The 23,985-nt window shown below is 39.9% G+C and overlaps 1 protein-coding gene across 1 annotated transcript in view; it reads left to right on the top strand.

Moving 5' to 3' along the window:
• Positions 1-3,628: 3,628 nt before the first annotated feature.
• The window catches only part of RPS6KA3 (ribosomal protein S6 kinase A3), a 74,512-nt gene continuing 54,155 nt past the window's right edge, over positions 3,629-23,985 (top strand). The window contains exons 1-2 of the mRNA XM_050332560.1: positions 3,629-3,817; positions 16,588-16,644. Of these exons, the coding sequence (XP_050188517.1) occupies positions 3,746-3,817; positions 16,588-16,644 (129 nt within the window). The 5' untranslated portion in view covers positions 3,629-3,745. The remainder of the gene's footprint in view (positions 3,818-16,587; positions 16,645-23,985) is intronic.

Here is a 23,985-nt window from a genome sequence, read left to right as displayed (position 1 = left end):
ACTGCATTTACTATTTCGTATTCTATTCAGAAAATACTGCATTATAATTTCCAGCTAATACACTACCAGACCTTCTAGATGAGTGTCAGTTTGTAGGTTTTGTTGCCATAGTTTCCTTTGGTTTTTTTCCCCCTTTTTATGTGTATTTTAAAAATGCAAGTTGAAGTTCCCAAATATTATTCTGATAGTAATATTAGCAAACTAATTCTGTTTTATATTTTTGGGGCATGACTATGGTGATTTACTAACTCTGAGATTAATTCTGCCTTATTGCAAAGAGTAAGTAGGTACTACTTCAAAGCCAGGCTTTGACACCACCAACCTTAAGCAAGCTTCCCTAATTTCTGCCACTCACATATCAAGATGCCCTCTGTGGGGAAAGACAGGTATGTCCTATTAAGCTGATGTCTCCCTTGCAATCAGGTGACATTTTAGTGAGATTTGTTAGAAGCAAGAAAAGCAAAATGATGCAGCATGTGAAGCCCAACTATTTCATATGACAGATTAATGGGATTTTATACAGCACTGTCATTTCTCTGCCAGATGCTACCCTTTTCCTAACAAAGGTGATCAAATTTTCCCTTGCAATACAGGAAACACATCTGTGTGGATGCAATAATGATTGCAACCACTTATGCAAAGGTGAAATCAACGCCCATGAGTGAGTCTGGTGAAAGTTCTTAGTGGTGACTACAGTCAAGCAGTGATGGCTGTGCCCAGAGGGGAAGTGGGTAAAAGGAGAGGTCTGCTGAGACAGGTGAAAGCATTACTTTGCTTTGGCCTGAGACAAAAGGAATAAAAAATTGAAGCTACTGTCTTGAAGCAAAATATCTTCAGCATCTTGCCTCTTGCTGGGAGGATGATCGAACTCTGAGCTTAGCAGGATTTGAAAGTCAGAATCCCCCGCATCTCCCAGAGATTAACTGATATGTTTGTCTTCCTCGTGGAGACAATTTCCAGATGATTTTCTTGCCCTGAAGTCTGTTCTTGCATAGTAGCTCCTATTAAAATCCTGATGCAGCTTTCTCCTATATAAAATTTGAATGTGAGGTGTGATAATACTCAAACCCCTGAACACTGAAATGGCACACTTCTACCTACACTCAGTACTTCAGTGCCTGAGAGAAGGTCAGATTTCTATTGTTTGCAGCTCTCTTATATGCTAGTGCATAAGATCTTTGCCCTTGTTTTATTCTGGATTTGTAGGATGCATACAGGGAAGGACAAAAGATGACCAGTGTAGAAAATGTAGAAACACTAACCAAAACATGACACCTACTCTCCTTCTAAAAAGAGTTTTTATTTCAAACAAGTAATTTAGAATATGTACCTATGGCAAGAAAGAACTAGACAACTATGGAAGGAAAGAGATGATAATGGAGTTTTTTATTTAGATGAAGGAAGTCTTTTATAAAGAGGGACTTGTTGAACTTTGTAAAATGCAAGCTTAGCTTTGGGATAGTTTTCCTGTTGTGACTGCCATCTTTCAGCTGCTCAGGTTCTTCTACCTAATGGCATATCTCAGATGTACATACCTGACTCTGTAGTTGATGCAGATATAAATGGCTGAGCCCTGATAAGGTCAAGTGAACTATCCCTGTGAGGGAATAGAAACTCATATTTCCAGAGGGAGAAGGTAACAATTCTTTTAACATCATGGATTTTCACATGAACTCAAGGATTTTTTTAGAAGTCCTGATTTGTGTGTCAAACACATAATGTATAACTGCTGTAAAAATGAGTTTTCTGCTCAACATTCCAGCAGCCAGTTTAAGACTGAAGTGACCTGGTGCTGACCAGACTACAAAAACTTATTCCTTACTATTAATGGCCAGTCTTCGCGAGCGAAGATCCAGGGAAGGTCTTTCCACCTTCCAGCCTGCGCATTGGATTTTTTAGGTGAGACACAGTGTGCGCAGAACTGAGCCCACCCTTTAATCCTAAGGTTCATCTGCCGGGGCCAAGCGAGCTTGGACGGTGGCAGCGAGGTCCTTAGGACGTAGGTGGGTTGCCTTTAAGGGCTAACGAGCCCCACCTGCCCGGGAGTGGCCCTGACCAGGAATCGAACCCGGGTCTCCGCGGTGATAGCGCGGCGCCTTTACCACTAGACCACCAGAGGCTCTCTCCTTACTATTAACATTATGCATAAAGGCTGCCAAGCACTACTGAATGATCTGTTTTCTATTGCCTTGTTCTAAATTTCATATATCAATAACTGGCCAAAGTTCCACAAATTGACCATGTTTAAACGAAGCAGTCCTAACCTCTCTTCAACCTTTACTAGGGTTTATTGGTGAGGTTTTTTTGAGGACAACAGAAAGCGCAAAGAGCAGGGTTAGTTTTGATGTAATCTATTCCCTGGTCTAACTCACCACATGGCAGTGCAAGCAACCGCACCACTTCAAAAGAGAGGCTGATGCAAGGCCCAGACTTAACTGCAGTGAACAAGGAGAGGGCACAGCTGCTTGCCCTGGCAGTGGTGATGGCTTCAAGTGATCATTCAACTATGACCTTTCACTCCACATATGGAAGTCTCTTGCAGGACCAGCTGAAGTCTGATTCATTATAAGAAACTGCCTATCCACTCTTCTGTACCTCTTTGTAGATAGGTATTTATGATTACATGAATATAAAGTAGGATCAAAAATGCTACCAAGCAGAAACAGAAGTAGCCCGTGTTCATCACAGCGGTGTGAGCATGCAGGAACGCACGCACATTTTTAATTACAAGCACTCTTGCCATTCCTCCCACTCAAAAAAAAAAAAAAAAAAAAGTCTTCCAAATATTTAAAGAATGTTAGCTTTTTTTCCAAGGATGGAACAAAGCACGTGGCCTGTCAAAATCCAGAAATGCTTCGGGACAGTTGGGGCTGTTGAAAACCAAGTGTCCTCCTCAAACAGATCTGGAAGGTTTGGCTTCCACAGCAAGAAGCCTGACACCAGAGCCCACCCACCTTCGGCTGCTGGTCTAATGTTTCAAGGATTCTTCAGCATCAGCCAAGCCAGCTGATGTTGCTAAAGGATGGGTGTTTATTACAGTGCTTAACATTTTAAGAGAACCATGTAGCGCTGCATAGACTGTGCGTCTCAGTATATGTTTAAATCAGCTGTTTGTGTACTAGCTAACAGCCGAGGGTAAAAAGTAAAATAAGGGCTGTTTTCAGAACCCGTGGGGATTTTTTTTTTGACAGCTTTATCTTCGCGTCTCCTGGCCCGTGGAATTATGACTTTCCCCCTTCGAGGCAACTCCTACTCACGCAGCCAAACTACTACTTAAACGATATCGCTACAAAAACAAATTCCTACACCCTAATTCCTCTCCCTCTTTTGCCTAACGATATTCTGCACCACGCCGCATCCCGCCCACCTCCCAGCTCCTCCGTCCGCGCTGCTGTTCGTGCAAACAAACCCTGCGCGCCTCCCGCTCCCCCAGCCCGGGCTTCCCGCAGCCCCTCAGGGGCGCCCGGGGCCGCCCGGGCAGCGCAGGCGCGGGCGAGCAGGCGCCATGTCGTGAGCGGAAGCCGGCGCGGGCAGCGGGAGGGAGGGAGGGCGCAGCGCGGCCCCGCCCGGCGGCGGGGAGGGCGCGGGGGAGGGACGGGCGCACCGCGGCGACGGCGGCAGCGGCAGGAGCAGCAGTCGCCGCAGGAGCCAGCCGGGCTGTCCCGAGCGCTCGCCGCCTGCCTCGCCGCCCCCGCCGGGGAGCGGGAACGCGGAGCGCGGAGGCTGCGAGAGCCGGGCGGGGAAGATGCCCCTGGCGCAGTTGCCGGACCCGTGGCAGAAGATGGCTGTGGAGAGCACGGCCGAGAGCAGCACCGAGGTACGGGGTGGGGTGCTGTGCTGTGGGGAAAGTTGTGAGGAGGGGACGGGACCGGCGCTGCCGCCGCCGCTCGGGGCACGGGCAGAGTTTTCCCCCCGCGGGTTTCGGGGCGGGGGCCGGGGAGCAGCGGCCCGGCGGGGGCACCGGGCGGGCGGCGAGCGCCGGCCCCTGCGCGCCGCTTCCCCCGCGGGGCACTGACTCACGGCCGGTACCGGCCGGGGCTCGGGGCGTGTTTCCCAGGACCGGGCTGCTCCCGGCGCGCTCCCTCCCCTTCCGCCCCCTTTCCCGGGAAGGAGTTAACCTGCCGTGGCCGCCGGTCCGGGCGCTTTTGTTCCCGTGCGGTGTCTGGTTACTGTCACGGCGAGTTTCCCTTCCCGGGGCGGCCCCGCCGGCGCGGCCCGGGGTGGGCAGGAGGGTCGGGCCTGCCCCCCGCCGTGTGCCCGGTGCCCCCGCCGTGTGCCCGGTGCCCCCCGCCGTGTGCCCGGTGCCCCCCGCCGTGTGCCCGGTGCCCCCCGCCGTGTGCCCGGTGCCCCCGCTGTCCCCGCTGTGCCGCCGCTCTCCCTGGAGCGGCCGAGGGCCGTGCCCGCCCGGTGCCGCTGCCCCCTTACCTCGGCAGGATGGGGTTTGCCGGCAGTTTCGCAAGCGTTTGGGAGACCGCAGGGACGTTTCGCACGGGCGAAGCTTTGTTGGGCGGCGTTGCTGGGAACATCCCCGAGGTGCCGCGCCGTGTGGGTTTCCCGCTGTGGGTAGCGGGGCGTTCGCGTGGTGCGCCTGCCCTTGTTGGGCAGGACGCGTGTCGGCTCTCCTAGGCTGGGATAATGAGAGCGGCTGGAAATTAAGAGTCGCTTGCGTCCGAGGCCGTAGAAGGCTTCAGCTATGTTAATTTTTTTCCTACTACTGTGTTGGTTTGGAATCTGTGTAAACACTACACCTACACAGTCAGTCGTGCTTGCTCCGTGAGTTCCTAGTAGCCTACAATGCGTCTGCTAGTTTGCGACCAGACTCCCATCTGGAAAGAAAAAGCTTATTCTGACAGTGCAGCTTCTACCTGAATCGGCTCCAGCTGATACGCAGCCAGGCTGCTTCAAGTGATGCTGATCTTGAACGGTGTGGACTCTGGCCAGCTGACAACAATTAGTCCCAAGGTTAGGACTTGTTCCTTAGTGAGAAAGAGAGAGACCAATGCAGAGTTTCTGCAGTATCGGTATTTGTCCTTATGATGTTTGTCTTGTCATCCTTTTGTTCAAAGGGACTTATCTCTGGGGGTCAGAAGAACCTGCAGTTCAGATCTGACAGGCAGATATGTCTTTCAAATTCTTTCCAGTTACTCTAGTTACTTTTAAATTCTTCCTAGTTATTCACTGATTTCTGAAGTGGTAATCTTAGATGATTGTTTTTAAATGGGGAGTAACTGCAATAGTACTGTGATGCTTGAGGGTGAGGCAGAAGGTGATAGGAGAGAACACTTAATCACTTAGAGAAGAGATATTAACTGTTGCTTTAGTCTTCCATGCTCATTGCATGCAGTCTGTGTAACTTCAGGAACAGTGTATGTGCTGGATAGGTAGCAAAATAGATTACATTATTTAAAATGTGTGTAGGTGCGTGATTATACTTTGTTACTTGTTTTAGTGTATTTGAGACATGATTTGTTTTTAAACTGCTGTCATAAACGTCTTGAAACAAGTGTATTTTGCCTGTTCCTAAAAAAAAAAAAAATAGTTAAACACATTGACATGCCTCTACAGTAGTTTATCACCAAAGAATTTCTAGGACCACTAACAAAACATGAAACAGCAATGAGCTGACAGGTTTGCACTCTAAGACTCTAGCCTAGAATAAACACTCAGTTCTTGAAAAGACCAGGCTGCACCTGTAAAAGCTTCTCAGACTCAAAAGGGAAAAGCTAGGCTTAGAAAGGTTGCTTACCTAACATGAGTCTTCGGGAAAAGATGTTATAATAAAAATAGATAAGTTGAAGTCAAATATATAAACAAATGACCTAAATACATAACTTAGATTTTTGATTTGCATGAGTTGTGTTTATGTGTAGCATAGCAATATCCTAATTACAGACCCTATCCTGCAAGAATGTCCTTGGGCAAAAATATTTTTTACATTCACTTGGAAACTCATTTGATTTCAGTTATGGTTTGGTACTAATAAGGTCTTTAGCTGTAACACTTAGTAAAGAGTTTCCGCTAACCTCTCAGATTTGCTGACACAGTTCTTGTACAACTGTATTATCCGCATGGAATTACAAATTATTGAGCTTTTAAACTCAGCTCAGACACTTTCCTTGTCTTAACAACTCATGGAGTTTTTAATAGGATCAATTTTTTATTTGTTTCCCAGGGCAGTCCTGTATTTGTACTGGTACCACCAAGGAGGTGATCTTCTGTGATGTGTGAGCACATTTAGCAGGAGGGCTGGAATACCTTTAAATAGCTTTACTTTGGAAGTGTAGTTAACCACAAACGGCTGTAGTAAGTTAGGTGTGCAGGACAGCAGATCCATAGAACGTGATCTTTCCTAAGAAATAATGCAAACAATTTTATTTTAGATAAAATATGACTTTATAGTTTTCAGAGATCATTTGCAGGGCATCTGTTTCTAAAGGTGCTAATAAGTCAGTGATCCACATGGCATCTCTGACAGCTTTTTCAATGTGTAAAGCTGTTACACTGTTTTTAAAATATTTTGTCTATGTAATGTGTGGGTTTGGGTTTAAAGCTTCCTGTTTTAAATCACAGCACCTTTAAAGCCTGTGGAATGATACTGTCTCTTATTGACTCAGGGTCTACTCAAGATTCATAACAAGCATGGGTTTTTTTTTTCATGGTGAGAATATGCCTGTTATTTCAAGTCATTTACTTTCGAGCAAATTAAGAATTTGATTTGAGTTTGTATTTGAATGCCTGATAAGTAGCCTGATCCTTTGATCTGTATGTACTCCCAGCCATGCATATTAATGTCAGCTGGAATAGAATGAATACAGTCATGGCAGCCAAATTTTGGACACCAATATGTAGAAAGAGTTGGCCATCATAAGGAGATGCCATTTGCTAGACTTTCTTGGAAGCATTTGTGACAGCTATCTTTAGGAGTTTTAATTTGGGTGCTCTAAATCTGCTGTGCAGAAAGTTCAATTTTTTCCACTGCTCTTGACAGGATTTATGGTCACCTGTTTAAGGTATCTAAACAGATGGTATGAATCTCCCTTCACAAATTTCCTGGTTTATATTCTGTATCCACAGTTATTTGAACCTTGTGTGAGATGGGGCACCAGCATATAATAGTCATACTGATGCTTTAAAGAAACTGATAAATTTAAATGTTAGCTTTGTAATTTCATTTTTATGTCAGTGTGACATTCTCCATATCAATATATACCTCTGACCTGCAATCTGAAATTTATCTGTACTTGTGTCCCACAGGAACAAAGGCTGTATTTACATTTGGTATAACCAACACAGGTAAAGAATCCAAAGCCAAAGTGGAATCACCTAAGTGGACTGGTCTGTGTGGATTTTGTAGACTATTAGTTGTCTCTCCATTATAGGCAGAATTCTCTGCAGCACTTGGCTATCACCTCTCCTACATACCTGCTGTCAGTACAGTGCATTCTGAAGTCTGTTTCTCACTGATTTGGGGGCTGACGTTTTCTAAGACTGGGTTAAAAATGGGAGTTGGAAATTTAATTCTCATCTAAATAAGTAATATACACTGTATTCTACAAATTGCTGTGATAGATAACAGATGCTATATATATGTAAATACATCTGAGAAACATATAATCTGCATAAAAAGTGTTTAGGGGTGTGTGAGGGTTTTCTTCAACATTTTCATGTCCTTATTGGTACCATTTTACCTGCTCTGTGTTTTGGTTAACACAATCCTACTCCATGGCAGAGTACTGATGTCCTGTAGCCAGCTGGGTGAGGTAGGAGCAGGCAGATGCTTTGCTCTATTGAATTCATTACCGTCATGCACTATTGTGTACACTCTGCAGCTCTTGGTTTCCTCGTGGAGGTGTTGGGTTTGACTTCTTTGATTGTTCTGTTGGTTTTCTTATGACATCGCCAGTTCTGATCTGTTATTGTTTTGTTTGCTGTAGCGTAGGCAATATTTCTTGCCCCAGCTGGGACATCCAACACAAAGTAGATGTGAGCAGACTGAAGTTTAAAGGCTTGTCTGTTGTGTTTGAATTGATTGTGGTCTGTCACATTAACTTGAATTGTTTGTCACTTGAAATGCTTGACTTCAAGTCACAATGATACATAGACTGAGGTGGGCGTTTAATTATTTCTGCACATCAAAAATATTAACTTTGTGTTGACTGATCTTGGCAGTTGGCAGATCTACCAGCTTTGAGAACTCATTCAAGAAACTGGTTTGGGGTTGTGTTTTTTCCGTGGTGCTTGTTTGGGGGTGGTGTTTTGGTTTTGGCTTTTTGTTTTGTTTTGCTTTTCCCCAAATACAATAGCCATATTCCAATAAGGAAACTTCTAAGCACTTTTTCAGGCAAGAATAAATTTTTGTAATTGTGTTTTTTTTCAATCACGGTGACTTTCAAGCAGGGAATAATTTAATCAGCAAAACTGGAAAAGTTAGAATCTCTTCAGGGTATTTTTAAGTTTAGACAAACTGAAGTGGTTCGTTACTACGCTTGGTGTTCTATATGCTTGCATACGTGATACTGTGCTACTTATACTCTCCTTATTCCCTGAAATAAGATTAAATGCCTCACCCAAATAGAGAGGAGAAAAAAATCCTGTGTAACAGATGGGAAAATGAGGCTCAACAGCTTAGTGACCCCACCTAGCATCATTCATGGAGTCTGTTCTAGAACTGGGAGATGAACTCTGATTTCCAGGACCTATTCCAGTGACTCGACCACAAAGTTACCAAGAACTGATTCTTATCAGTAAGAGTTACCATATGTTGTCTTTGATGGAAGGAACCCCCTGTGGTATGCTTAGTGCTCCACTTAACTCTTTTCAGGGGAAGTGTCCTACCTTTTCTTTTTTTATTATTAATTAATATATTTATTGAGTGGAGCCATTCAATTGTATATAAATAAGTATTTATCTTATAAATACATTATTATCGTCTAAGTCTTTTTCCTGACAGAGTTTCTACAGTTCCATTAAATTAAAATAAATGTTAAAACAACATTTAAATAATTTAATTTCAAACAATTCTTTATTGAATCATGCTTAGCTATATCCAGAATATGTGAAGAAATGATAATTTATTATGATATTAAATGCCAAACAATACATAGCTTTGAAAAATAAATTCATCTTTTCCTGCAGACTCAAAAAGTGGTGCTTTCAGGATGTAAGAGACCATGATGAATATTGTTTGTATTATTTCTTACATAACATATTTGCTAAAATTAGTTACTGCTAGAACTTAGACTTATATGTGAAACAATGCTTTTGACTTAACAGGGAGTCCTTCTCCTCCGGTCTTCCTGCAGTTGACTTAGTTATATAGAAAACTCGGAAATCCTGAATTTTAGGAAATAGTGAAGTTGTTCCATAGCTTATTCTCTCTCTTAGCGGAATGTATTAAATTAATAAATGAAAAAATAAGCGTGAAAGAGTAATTCTTTAGTTGACTTCAATATTAATTTTTAATCTTTGTAATTTATTGTGCAAAGAGGTTCTGAGAAACCAACTCCTGTCTGAAATCCTGTGTCTGCCACAGGAGGAATGGCAGCTCCACCTGGCTGTGCCCGTTGGCTGCCCCGAGGAAGGGCCTGGCACCTCCTCCCCTCTGTGTGCCCCCGGCCCTTTGGCAGGAGCCCGGGGTGTTCAGTGGGCCTGGGACTGCAGGAGGTAGGGAAGGTGAGAGAGGCACCTGCCTTCTCCTGCAAATACACCCTTGGTAATAGGATGTGTACATTCAGTGCTGGAGTCACTCTTAAGATAATGTGTGTGAGCAGAGAAGGAATTTTTTATTTTCCTGTGTGCAGCAATGGTTGGATATATTGAAGTGAGTGATTTCTACATGTGTATTTCTTCCTCTTTGGAGCAGGTGAACAGCGAATAGGGGATGTGGGTTTTTTTGGTTTTGTTTTACTAAGGTTGATGAATTGATGTAAGTGTAATAATTTACCACCTATCTGCTGGTACAGGTAGGAAACTAAATGAGACTTTCACTTCCTTGGGTTTTTGTTTGTTTGTTTTAACTTTTCCTGAACACATGTGATTTGGAGCTGGTTTTAGCTAAGGAAGTGCTTGGCCAGGGCAAAGATTTTATGATAGTATGTGTCCAGCATCTTGGATAATGTCATGGCATGTGTGTGTCTTCAGGATGAGTGAATTCAGAGACTTAAACTCACTGTGAGCTGCAAACTTCTTTAGTTTTCTTTTTCAGACCTGACTTGGCACAGTGCTGGACAAATGCCAGTGCCAAGGAAAGCATTGCAGTGCAGGAAAGGGAACTGCTTCTCTGTGTTGTTAAACTATACTCTTGAGTCATATTCGATGATAAGAAGGTGGTAAAGTAGATAGGATTTACGAAATCACATAGTTAAAGTTACCCAAGTTTCATGACTTAAGGAAGTTTGTACCTAAATGATCTGCATGTTAATGGTTTTTATCTGAGGTTGATTGTCTATGGAGAGCCAAGTTTCAACATCCTGTTCTTTTAATACTCAGCAAAGGAAGAAGTCACCTTAGTCAGTAAAGTTCAGAATAAATTATATGGACTTCATGGAACCTGAAGTAACAAAGTTTTACGTAAAAAAATACTTGCAGTAACTTTATGTTTCATAACATCAAAGATGCTATGTTTTTAGTTTTTTGATCCTTAAAAAAGAAATGGAGTTTTTAATGCTTGCATGTACTATTTCTAACAGTATATGCAAAATGTATTGAATATGTGCTATGAGGGAACAGCTAAAGAAGTCTAAGATGATAGCTCACTTCTGCTATTTACATCTAGTCAATTTTAATCAGGTCAGGATTTAGGTAAGTGCTTTGGATCTGTGTGGCTTCACAGCTCAGGAGTTAGAGCACAAGTCATTAATTCAGATCCTATTAAAGCCTTATATTTTATTTAAGCACTGGAATAGATTGTGAAAACTCCTGAAGATTTAAGAAGGGCTTAGACATAAACATCTTGTGAGCAACATTATAGAAATAGCTGATCATGCCTTGGTGCACAGAGATAGAGTGAATGACCTCTTAAGGCTTTCTCAGTCTGTTTTCAGCAATATTTTTGTGGACCTACAAATTTTTTCTCCGGGTAGCTCATTGCTGCTCAGAATAGCAAGTTTGAGCATGCACAATTTGAAAGGATTTTACAGAATGTAGTTCCACACAGTGCCTTGTGTTGTGAACAGCAAGTTTAAGAATGTTTCAGTGGGAATACTGCAGCTTTGAAATAAGCCAGAAGCGTTGTTATAGCTTCACTCTGTTCAAGGACCTCACGACTCTTGGGTTTTGTTTGTCAGTTGAGAGTCCCTTGAAAACACCAGAGAATAAGTGCTCAGATCTATATACGTCCAGTGTTTTAATAACTAAGTAGTAAATAATACTGAAAGTTCATGTGTTTAAATCTTATAACCATGCTTAGAAGTTGTTGGGTAAGTCTGGAAGTTTTGGTAGCTGAAAACTTGGAGTTACCTGAGAGAAACTTCATCGCCTGTGTTACTCATTGATTGGCATGTTGAAACTCCTAAGAACAATTTTTTTGTGGTCTGATTTGGACATCTTGGGGTTTCTTTTCTTATTTGTGCACTCAAAGCATTATCCTGCACTAACAGTTTACAATTCTTGATATATCCGATTGTTAAGCCTAAGAATATAACACTTTTAAAATTATATCTTAATTCAGTTTTATGGCTCTGCTAAAGGGCACCAATTACATGGAAAAGTAAATAGTTACGTAGTATACTGAACTCTGTTACTAGTATAAGGACTGGTTACTAATTTATATGCTCAAACCCAATATTTGTAATTAGGTGATGTTGAGTTTAATGGCTGAAGAATTATTCCAAAAGCCATAACTGGTATCATTTTCATAAGGGGTTTTAAAATAACTGACAAATATAGTTGGGTAAAAATGTTAAAATATTTGGCAGAAAGAATACTTAAACGTCCCAGAATAGTCTAGCGATAGTCTAAATGCAAGAGAGAGACATTTTGGGGGTGGAAAAAGATACTTGGTGGTGTCTAATAAAATGGATTTGCAAGAATGGAGATCCTAAACTGAATCTGAAAACCTCAGATGTATACTATCTGTAATATTATTGATGAAAATAATGGTAAAATAGGAAAAGTTAGTACTACAGGAAACATAATTACTTGACCACTTAATATTTCAATTGATATGGTTTAGATACCTATAAAAAACCACAGTGTAATGGGAGAAGTGATGGGTACCTGACATTATTATTAAATCGAGATATCCTGTCCCAGCTTGACTTTATCAATCTGTGAATCTAGATGGTGCATTTTATATATAAAATGACTCATGTGGGTCCAGTACTAATTGGAAGGATAGACAGAAAAAGCATTAGGTTTATTGTGCAGGTGCCCAAGATGGTATAGTTTTGCAGGACTTTTGAGATGAATTGCATCTCTTGCAGTAAATGTGGTAATTTTTTTTTTTTTTTAATTATGGTTCCAGGTGACATTAAGACTTGCAGATCAATATATAGCTGTAGTGTGTAAAGTGCAGGATATTCACTGCTTCACAGGATGTGGTGAATTGATTGTGGGTGGGATGTGGGCTACATTTCTTGATGTGCTTCTTTCTAAGGAAGGATTTGGTACAATTGTATTTTCTCAGTACCTATACCTTAACATAAGCCCCTACTTCCTACCTCATGGTGCCCGCAGGGCAGGTTTTTATGGGCATACATTACTGGTCAAGAAATGAAACAATATGAATTTGAAAAAGCTTTCTTTAAAATGTCTTTCTGCCAGGAAAATTGAGTACTTGATTATACCCTAAGAGTTCCGTGGGTTTAAACCTGTAATTTTTGATTGCTAGAAAATATTGATGGTTGACTTTCACATTAAGATTCTGTCAGTTCATGTGGGGGACATTCATGTACCAGCTGCCTGATGCAGATTCCCTGATATTTGTCGGCTTTATGCCTGCTTGGGGAACCTGTAGGATCTGTTTGTGGTCCTGTCCACGTGCATTCAGGAAAACTGTTGGAACCCAACTGTGTTTTAAATATTGATTTCTACTAATTTAGTGAGGTATAGCAACAGGTTTGAAAGCTTTGGGGAGCCAGATTTGTAGCTAACTTAACATGAAAAATGTTTCTGAAAACAGAATAGGAAGTGGAATTGGAGTGGATTGGAAGAGCATTTTGTAGGTTGCCTTTCTAAGGGATGTACATCATCCTTCCACTGGTATAAATTGGTTTTCTGTGGACCTTTTCTGTTATTTTTCTTATTCTTGTGCTGTCACCTGAAATATGTTTTACTTTTGGAACCAGGGTACTGGAAATAGCCAGATCTTTGATCCGTTCTTGCTTAGTGTCCTACTATGGGAGGAGTGCAGCTGAAAAATAATCAGGATCTAGAGTCTCTGTCTTTTGAATTAGACTAATCTGAGAATGTGAAAGATATATTCAGCCTTCTCTTATTCTGCATTCATCAGACTGTTATATCTGCTCCCAATCTGTTATGTCATCGAGACATGCCCTTGGTTGTAGTTAAATACTAAAGGGAGTCTCCGCCCAGCAAAACGAAATGTGTTTCATTTGCTCACCTCTCAAGCATGTTGCTGACCTCCTCACTCCACAGTGGTTTAAATATCTCAGATAAGAACCTTTTGGCTTTGCATTTTAACTCTTAAGAAAGGCAGTGTGCTTTGTAGACTTTCTGAATACACAGCTGCTTTCCATTTAACAGTATCATATACTAGCAAACCATAAATCATGTATACATATTCTTCTTTACATGGCTCAGACTGCTCTGAGAAAAACTGGTTCTACCATCCAGTGATTCCCTTAGCATAATCATTGCTTGGGTAGACCTATTTAAAAAGATCTTGCTAATCCAGTGATCTGGCTCAGACATGACTGCATGGCACACATGCTGATTTCTCGAGTTTGTTCCTAGTTCCAATGAGTGTGTTTCGAATGCATTGCTTGAATTCAACTGAAAAGTTACTGAAAGCAATGCAGGATTAAACAGGAAACGAGATTGTGCAAAGCAGTTTATTTGTTTTGCAGAAATTTGCTATGATTATTCTGGTTGACTGTTGAAAAAGTCAGTGAGGTTGAAGATTAGAGCCTTTTTAAAAACAGGGGTTGATCTCACCTTTTTGTCTTTGGAGGGGTTGTCTCAAGTTTCTGATATGGGTTTCACTTTCAACTAGTTTCTGTTCTCTGAAATAGTAAACATGAAAGCTTAAAACTTACTGTGTGGTAAATTCTACTTAACCTGCAGTTATTGCATGTTATTATTCAGCAGAATCATTGTAGTAGGAATCACCCTTTCTGAAAATCTGCCTGTGGAGTCAGTTTAGAGCACATGGTTTTGATACACAAAATGCCCTATTTTAGGCCCCAGAGTTTAGCCATCATTAGTTGTTAGGACATTATAGACTCCTCCTTTCCAGCTGAAGTCAATTGTCTTATTTGTTCTACTGGTTTTCTTCTTGGTTTTTTTTTTTACAATTGACGAGATACTTGGGAAACTTTCTTGTGGCATGAACAGACTATAGAGATGTGTAGCTAAAATACAAATGGTAATTTAAATATGACATAGATTTGAAAAGAGAGAAAGTATGTGACTTGTGGTCTTGATGATAATGATAAATGTACAGACAACATGCTTCCCTGTAAAAAAAATAAAAAACAAACAAAACAAAAAAACCCCACAACACTCATTTCTGTTACTTGTCTAAACTGGTACTTTTTGATCTTCTATTTGATAATTTCTACTTTTTATGTATCTTAAGGAAAGATAGTACAATATTCACTGTCTGTACATTAGAAAAAGATGCTGTAGCAAGGCGAATGTGGGCTTTTTGGAGCATCATCTTATGAAATGACCCTGAGCTGTACAACTAGAAGGTTGTACTGACTGCCCTTAACTGAGGCAGTTTTTAAAGTTTATATTCATCACTGTAGTAACCTATGAAGCTGATTTCTTGTCCTCTGTTATGGAAGGATGACTTCTAGAGTACACTGGAGTCATGCTAGAAGTCTCTAGTATCTTCCTGAAACCAGGAAAGATGAGAAAATAGCACTGCTACCGTGTGTCAGATCTCTGCACTGGAAGGACAATCAGAAGCCCAATCATCCTCCTTTCCCCAACCCCTAAACAAAACAAACAAAAAACCAACAACAAAAAAAGCCAAAGAAACACCACCTTAAAAACCTCTTGATACACCTGTGTCATATTTGAGAAAGTCTTAATTCTTATAACTTAGTTTTATCCAGATGCATCTTCCAGCAAAAAAAAAAAAAAAAAAAAGAAAAAAAATAAAAAAGTGCTCAGGAGAAAACCTGTAGAGAGCAGGTAGTCCTCTGATGGCACATCCAGTGTGCTTGCAGTATTTGAAAATTAGAGTTCAGAAGTGGTTAGAGTTTAATCTGTCACATAGAAAAGGTTCTCCTTCAGCCATATGCGAGCTAGAAGACTATATTAATCAGAAGTCATTACAGAAGAATGCTAGGAAGATTCCAAACAAGAAGTTGCTGAAAAACTTAGCAGTGGGAAGGAAGGTATAGAATGAAGCTAAGATCTCTGAATCTCTGAGCAACTTTTGTTAACTTTCTATTGTCTAGAAAATATCTATCTATACATGAATGTAACTCTTAAATGAATTAAGTTTTGAAAAAATAGATTAATTAGACTTTGTGTTCTCTAATGCACAAATAAACTTAAATTCTACTCTCAGTGGTAATGGAAAAGGTTACCATTTGTAAGAGTTTTTCATTTGTCTCTAAAATCCTACTGAATTGCTATTAAACTTACAGAGCAAACTAAGACTTAGTGTACCAGGTGATATCCCATACCATAACTTATGAAATAGTCCCTTTTGCTTACAGCTTGCTAATACTCATGTTTGTTGTGTAAGCAAAGTCATTTGAGGGAATGCAAAGTCTTCCAGGGAAAAATACCTCTGAGAGATTCTCCGAGTATATTATCACTGTCAAGAAAAAGAAAGCACTTTTTGACCAACAAGATATTTAAGACTTTTTAAAACTTTATGGCTAGATTTAAAATTCAAAAACCTATTTCTGTACACCTTGTTAGAATTGTTCTTAGTAAAGTACAGAAAATAGTAAATGCTGGCTAATAAAACTAGCATTGCATTCATATTTTTCTAAGGCTATACTATAGCTATAAATTTTCTTGAAGGTAAAGACTGACTTGCTGAGGTCTCACTCTTAGAAAGAACCTGTTTATCTATTATTTTTTTTGTTGTGGCTTTTTACTGTTCGGTCTTTATCAGGTTTAACTGGTTTGCAGAAGTTGTAGTAATGGAAAGTAATGTCCAGCTGTGTAGTAGTGAGGCTTCAAATGCTAGCTTGTTTTATATATTTCTTACTGTGACTTCATCGAGTTTGATAATTCTTGAGGATCAAGGCAAGAGTGGTATTGTATGCCAGCAATATGCAGTTTTTCATGTTTACTTTCAATTACCTGTTTTTAGACAGTATTAAAAAGAAAGCACTTGGTCCTGTACAGCAGCATGCTATGAAAGCACATCTGCAATATATTTATTACTGTACTTGTATTCAGCACTGCTTGTAACTTGCTGTGTCTTGTTTTTTCCAGAATGGACAGCAAATTGTGGATGAACCTATGGGAGAAGATGATATCAACCCTCAAACTGTGAGTAAAACATACCTGTAATAAAGATAGGTGTGCACTATTGGATCACACTGACATCACTTAATTTACAGGCAGTTTGCCACAAATGTTTTGTTTTTTAGGTTTACTGGACATATGATGCAATCTAGGATCCTAATATTTTTGAGAGAGGTTCTTTCTCCCTGACTCTCTTGTCTGGTTTGATATCCCATTGTTTGTTCCAAAAGCTCATACCTCGTATTCCTTTCTGCCTTCAGCTTGCAATAGTCTTTCTGGAGAAGGTCAGGGTGAGGAAGAACTGTGGAAGTGTAGTTTCCATTGTGTTATGGACAGGCATTAGTTGAAAGAAATCTTAACTTCTTGAAAATAGAGACTGCTACTAAAGAGATGATCAATGAACCTTCTGGACTGTGATAATTTTTTTAAGTGCATTATCTCCATGTCAAATTTGCAGTTTACAAAATTTCGTACTGTGAAGATCCCACTGAGTTCAGTTTTCTTGCTGCAGTGCCTGTGACTTTGTCAAACATAAAGTTTGCCTGTGGTTTTGTGTTAGAGAGTATTAGCTGACTTAAATCTTGTGATAAATGGCAAAGCATAACACGGTTCTAACTGCATAGGTACACTCTAGTATTCTGTGTATCAGAAGATAAATTTTGTTTCATTACATCCCTGTTCTTTTGGTCAAAAGTGGAGTTAATTGACATGAGAGCCTGAGTTGCATAGGTTTGATTCAGATTTGGTGGTTTAAGAAAACCAGGAGCTATAACGATACCTGTTTCTGAGGAATCCAAGATGCTGTATGGTTCAAAGTGCTTCTCTTAGAAGGGGTATCATTCAGTAATCTGGTTTTATTACAACAAGTATACTGGTTGTATCTGACTTTATAGCTTGTCAATGCTTTTTATCTAATATATCTCGTAAATGATGTGGGACTAGCAGGAAATAAATGTAAGAACAGCTGGCTGAAGCTTGAGCTAATATGAAAGCTTAAGTGAACATTACTGAAAGAGAGGAAGCTATTTAAAGCCTTCTATTTGCTACCTTTCTCACTCTTGTGCTGCTTGCCATTGCTTTCTGTATGTCTGTGTCCATAGAGACTGAGTAAATTAACTGAGCAAATCAATTGTTTTGAGCTGTTACACTCATGCTACATGCTTTATTGCTAGTTAAAGCTAACCAGAAGCTGCAGCTAGTCTAGCAAAGAGCTTCCCATTTTGTATGTATGTGAAGAGCATATTGTGTGTGTGTGCTGTTCTTTGTTATTTTCTTTGTCTGGCTTCAATTTAGCTGACAGGACACTTGGTACAACCCACGTATTACCCTTGCACTCTATTAGCTTAAACATAATTATCAAGCATATGAAAAATATTAGGTTCTAAGAATTTTGTGAAAAGTTTTTTTTCAACAATGCTTTGTCAGTTGCAGAAAAGCTGAGGTATATTTGTTTTTTGTAACCTGCAGGGACTAAAGATACTTTTTACAGTACAGGCAGAAGTAGAACCTATTCAGGCTCAAACTTGCAATGAACCTCTCTTCAGTGGAGGTAGTGAAATAATATTACACTTGACTTGTTGTATGTTTTGGTAAAAGTTTAAACAAAACCCCACCTTTAAATAAGCAGCATTATAGAATATGTAGAATTAACTAGAACTAAATCATAATGCAGCATATTAAAATATTCTGATCTGGGTGATGAAAAAACTAAGTCTCAGTAGCTGTCATCCTCTTACTAAAAATATAAAACTAAGGTAACAGTGACTCTAGTCAGTGGGTAGTCAAAAGGTAGTGTAAGAAAGGCTTGCAAAGAAAAGTCAGTAGTTAAAAAGGTCTTTTTCATTTATTGCTCTATAGTATAATAATGGCCAGTCTTCGCGAGCGAAGATCCGGGGAAGGTCTTTACACCTTCCAGCCTGCGTATTGGATTTTTTAGGTGAGACACAGTGTGCGCGGAACTGAGCCCACCCTTTAATCCTAAGGTTCATCTGCCGGGGCCAAGTGAGCTTGGACGGTGGCAGCGAGGTCCTTAGGACGTAGGTGGGTTGCCTTTAAGGGCTAACGAGCCCCACCTGCCCGGGAGTGGCCCTGACCGGGAATCGAACCCGGGTCTCCGCGCTGATAGCGCGGCGCCTTTACCACTGGACCACCAGGGGCTATTGCTCTATAGTAGAATTGAAGTAAAACATCTATTTGCAGTCAGGAGAGATGAAAATTAAGACCTCTGTCTTGCCAATCAGTATTGTAATAGAAGAGTTTATAAGGTAAGTGTGATCTCAGAAAAGGCTTCAAGATACATTGGAAGAATAACCTGAAGCATGTGACAATATAGTTTCTTTATTGAAGTACTGAATTTGATCAGTCAATTATATGTAGCAATAATGTTGAGATTCTGTATTTTGTGTGCACAAATACTGTACAATTTACTGTGAATCTATAAAACACTGGTCATTGGGGACAGAGAGGATGTTGAGATTGGAGGAGGGAGATTGTTCACCAATTACAGCCATGGGCAAAACAGGCCCCATTGCTCAAGCAGTAATATCAAAACCAGAGTGATCTGGAGTAATCTCATTTATTGTATCACCATCCATTAAAATAATGAAAGAAAAAAAAAAAAATGTTAAAATGAAGTAATTCAGGAAAAAAAGCAAAATCAAATTGACAAATGTTTAGACTTGAAAGCATTTGAGAGAGTCTTTAACTGATGTTTGTTATCAGCTCAGTTTTTAATATTACAGCACTGCACTAGTAAGAACTCCGTTTCAAAAACTTTGTTTGCATTTTGGCAGGTTGAAGCACTGCTTCAGGACTGCTCTAAACTTGTGTTGGATATTCCTGCTTGGGTGCTCAGTAGCAGTTTCCAGTTTCAAGAATAGCCATGTGTGTTAGCAATGACTGTATTTCTGATGATCGTTTCTGATCATCATTACTTGTGCTGTTATAACCTTTACATTTCAATTTCCTGTGTGTGTATTGTCAGGTTTTTTATGTAAATTCTTGGCTTCGTGGTAGAAGCTCTAAGACATACCTAGAATTTCTTAAACACTAGGGAAATGTTTGGATTCACAAATGTTCATTGCCCACTAAGTTCTGGATTTCTCATTTCGTACAGACTGATAATTAATTTTAGCTGAAATAGCTGCTTGTGTAGTTTATCAGTAGTAAAACGGTGATAGCTTAATATTTTTGCAGTTTTACTGAAAGATGGGGTTGAGTAGAGTCGAGTTATCCTTTCATATTGCTTACATATTCTTGAATTTTTAATTATTGCCTGTTTAATGGAAATCAGACTGAGGAAGCTTTTGTTACAGCCATAGTAAAGCAATTGTTTGAAACAATAATATTACATAACTCAGTGTAATACCACATTCTCTGTTATGAAGTAAGTTGTAATTTTTGTTGAAACCAGCTGATAACCTGGCCGTCTAATGAGAGTGTCCACTGCATAATGGAGTGAAGGAGACAGTCTGGCTTACAAATACTAAGCTTGGAGTTCAAGGTGTTCCATAATTCTTAAATTCCTTTAAGCGTATTTTACCAAATATACTTAGATATATGTGCACAACTATTTAATTCTATTTTGCAATCGAATAACTTGATTCTTGAACAAATAAGTTTCCCTGGCAAACCATTTGTAAAACTTAAATCCAGTTATTCCCTTCTCAATGCCCAGATTTTGCTTTATAAAAGGCAGAATGCCTTTTTTTTCTCTAAAATAACGAAATTGGAAGTTAATTATCTTCCCAAGCTCTGTACTCTACTGGAACTTGGATGAATTTTGTTAGTAGCTTAGTGACATGCTTGCATCTTACCTCTAAGGGTGGACTCAGAGGTCCTTGTGCAAGAAGTTACAGCATCTTTGTAAACAGATGCAGGGCATTAGGTGTGAGATGTTAATTCATAGTTATCAAACCCATATAAAGAAGGCAAACCCTGGCATACTTTTTCCCCCAAGATGTCATCAGGTGCTGAGGAAAAGTTACAGCAAAACTTTCACTGATGTGTTCTAATGGATTTTCCGAGTGGTTTATTTTGCAGTCATTGTCTTAGGTGCAGGGTTCTTTCTGGAACTTGCTCAGAAAATTGAATAATTTGAGAGTAAGCAACATTCAAAGTCAAGCTGCTTTCTTGTTACATAGAGAGAAAACAGATGGTAGCCCTGCAAAGCCTGTAAACTAACAGATGGAAGCTGCCACACCCCCTGATTAATAGAATATTGCTGCTTTGGCTATAAGAACAGTTATTATGAAGAAAAGTATGTCATTCAGCTTCTGAAAACTCAAAAAATTAGCTCTCTCTTCCTCCACTGTTGACCTTCGTGAATTTTCATTCCTTATGTGTACTCCTTCTTTGTTTTTCTTCAGATAGTTGAAAGCAATCTGTACTACGGAGCCTTGCTTGTCTAACAGCATAAAGACTTTCTTTGCATTATTACACTTCTCGAACTGAGGGTGTAGGAAATTGTCAGTCTGCCTAATGGACTCGACCTAGATTAAATGTTTCAACGTTTTCTGGTTCTGTGTGCACATTTTATTCAATAAAACCCATGTATTCCCACGTGTTCTGTACTGCTTTGAGAGTTCCTCCAGGGTTTTTCGGTTCTCCTACTCTCTGTAGTGTCTGGAAGCCCCATTCTCTTGAATGTCTAGGTGGTAAGTCTGATGATATTTTGTTTTAATTTTTGTAAATTCGGACCAAATTCAGATGAGGAGGGGAAGATGAGAGATGAACTCACTTTATATTTCTGTAGTGGAGGAGGAGGAAGTGCATTATGCAAGTGGAGTTCTGCAGTTCGCAGAACAGTCACTGACAGGCATAGCAAATTCCTTTTGTTTTGGAGACAATTGTTTCGTGATAAACATATATCATACAAATCCTTATCAAAGACTTCAAGGTAAAGGGAGCAACTTACTGGAGCAATTTGTCCTTGTTATCACAGACTTCCCTGTTGGGGACGGCTGCCCTCTAACCTGTCTCGTTCTTATATGAAGGAATATTTAAAAGGACAAGCTCTCTTCGGAGAGGTTCTCAAAGTGAGTTGTGTAGTATATATCTTAATGTTTCTGGTTGGCTGGCCGTGCTCTTTGGGAACCGTGCGGGCTGTGTTCTCCCAGAACACAAGAAATTTCTTCCACCTGCCGCAGACCCATGTCAGTTGTAGCAGAGCTATTGTTGTGAGGTAACCCCGCTGACCCCCGAGCACTGTGCTTTGTGCTGCGCTGGGAGGGCACAGAAAAGGTTTGGGAGAGCAGTGGTTCAGTAATTGTACAAATGTTGCGGTTGAAATGCCTGATTCCTGTCACCCTTTGCAGACACAGCGTGTCTGCAGCAGAATGCACTCATACCCTTACAGCAGAAAGAGAAGAATATGGTTGTTTAACTACAGGATCTTTTCATCTTTAAGGAACTCTGTAGTTAGAGTAGTTCTTACCTCTTACTCTCCATTTCTGCTTTTAGCTGTCCTTGCTACCACAGAATTTAATTTAGTGATTTGAAGATTCCTGTTCACTCTGCTTTTAGTGTAACTGTTCTTGGACAAGGTAGGGCAGAGAGTTTGAATGATCTGCCCCCATTTATTTATGTGAATTGCTTTTACATCTTTGAAGTGAAAACAACTATATTGCTATTAAACTGCAATTCTTGAGATATTTCAGTTTGGAATGTAGCATATATCAGTGTTTCTGGTTGGCTGGCAGTACTCTTTGGGAAGTAGCTGGAAGTTTAAAACAATTAAAGAGAGGAAAGCTTCAAGGAATTTTTTTTGTACTATTTATGAAGTAATTGAAATCCTGGTGTTTCAGGAAGCTCCTTCTCTTTGAGAAGCTCTGTTTATCCCAATACAAATATTAAATAATTTTTCATTCTGTATTACTGCTGTTGTAGTAGAGACTGCTTCTTTCTAAAAGGCTGTAACACACTGGATTGTAAAAAGTACATTGTCACTGGGGACTTTTGAGCCCTTACTTGAGTCACAAAGTCCTCCCTTGTGCAGTAACAGTTCCTGAATGCCTGTGTAATCTATAACAATAATTGTGTATATTCAGTACACAGCCTTTAAAAGATTGTCCCTGCAGATGGGACATAAAAAAAGACCCAGAGGAGTACAAGAGAACACAAAAAGGGCACGATTTTGCTTGTGGGATCTTGATAAAGCCGGGGTCTCTATTTCATCTCTCCAGATTTAAAGGAAAAGATAGAAACAGCCAGGATGTGGTATAGAGATAGAAGCAATGTGTTCTGTCACTTAAATAAATTCCTGGCTTTGTCTTCTGAAGAGGAATTGAAATATAACAAAAAATGCAGTAATCAGGGTATTTGTTAGAACCCAATCAAGGTTTGGAGAGTGGGTTTGTTTTAGTATCTTGTGCAAGCAAGAGTACAGTATTTTACTGTGTATTTCCTTCGGTACAGAGTCACTAAATGGAGTCGCCTGGGTCTGTTTATAGCTGTGTATGTGTATAAGCCTTTGACTAAAGGTTGTTGCTTGCCTTTATTTATTACTTGAAAAATAGTCTCCATTAATGGAGCATGTACTGTGCAATTCAGTATTTTTAATAAATATCAGAAAAGATAAAGATACTGTTAGTATTCTGAAAAATAACTTCCATACTAAATTTAGAGAGAGATCAAATTAAAAATTTATTCTCTAGTTGTTTGAAGTAATTAGATTGAATTCTAATTCTTAAAAGCATTTGAAATGTTTTTTAAAAACACTGAAAGAAAGCTTAGGTATCTTTTATTACTCTAACAAATTTTTCCCTCTCTATAGACCACTATAATATTGGTACATAAGTTAGACATTTGAGATGGGCAATCCAGTTCAAATATTTTTGTAGTCTGCCTTGGCCTATAACATCTGTGTAGCATTTTCCATGTGCAGGATTTCAAAGGGCTAGGCATAAGGTCATTTTGGTCCTCTGACTAAACTCTAGTAAATAAAAACAGTCTTTAAGCATTCTCTGCATTGAAGTTTAAAATGTAGTGATAAATATTAAAATACTTTGTAAAGTTAAAATTCATAAAAATACAATTATCAGAGGACTTAAAAACTTGCTCTTGTGCTTAACTAGTGAAATGTTGCACAGTAGTGTGATTTCTGAAATAGATGTTGACCTCTTCTGGTTTTTTTCTGAGAACCAGGAGTCAGTAATATCTGCAAATGCATGTCGCTATCAGGCAATCTGTTTAACTTTCCTGTGTTGATCTCTACAAGCATCAGGAACACGAGTACCACTGCTGCCCAGTTTTTCCTTACCACATGTGTGTGTGCATGTGGAATCAACAGCTTTTCCCTTTTTTTTTTTGACCTTTTTTCTCGCCCCTTCTCTCTCTTCCCAGCCTTCCCCCCACCCTCCCCCGACT

Source organism: Myiozetetes cayanensis, unplaced genomic scaffold (genome assembly GCF_022539395.1).
Source record: "Myiozetetes cayanensis isolate MyiCay16 unplaced genomic scaffold, myiCay2020 scf5-8, whole genome shotgun sequence".
NCBI classification, from domain to species: domain Eukaryota; kingdom Metazoa; phylum Chordata; class Aves; order Passeriformes; family Tyrannidae; genus Myiozetetes; species Myiozetetes cayanensis.
Note: the sequence above shows the minus strand (reverse complement) of the source record. Positions and strands in the feature narration are given on the sequence as shown.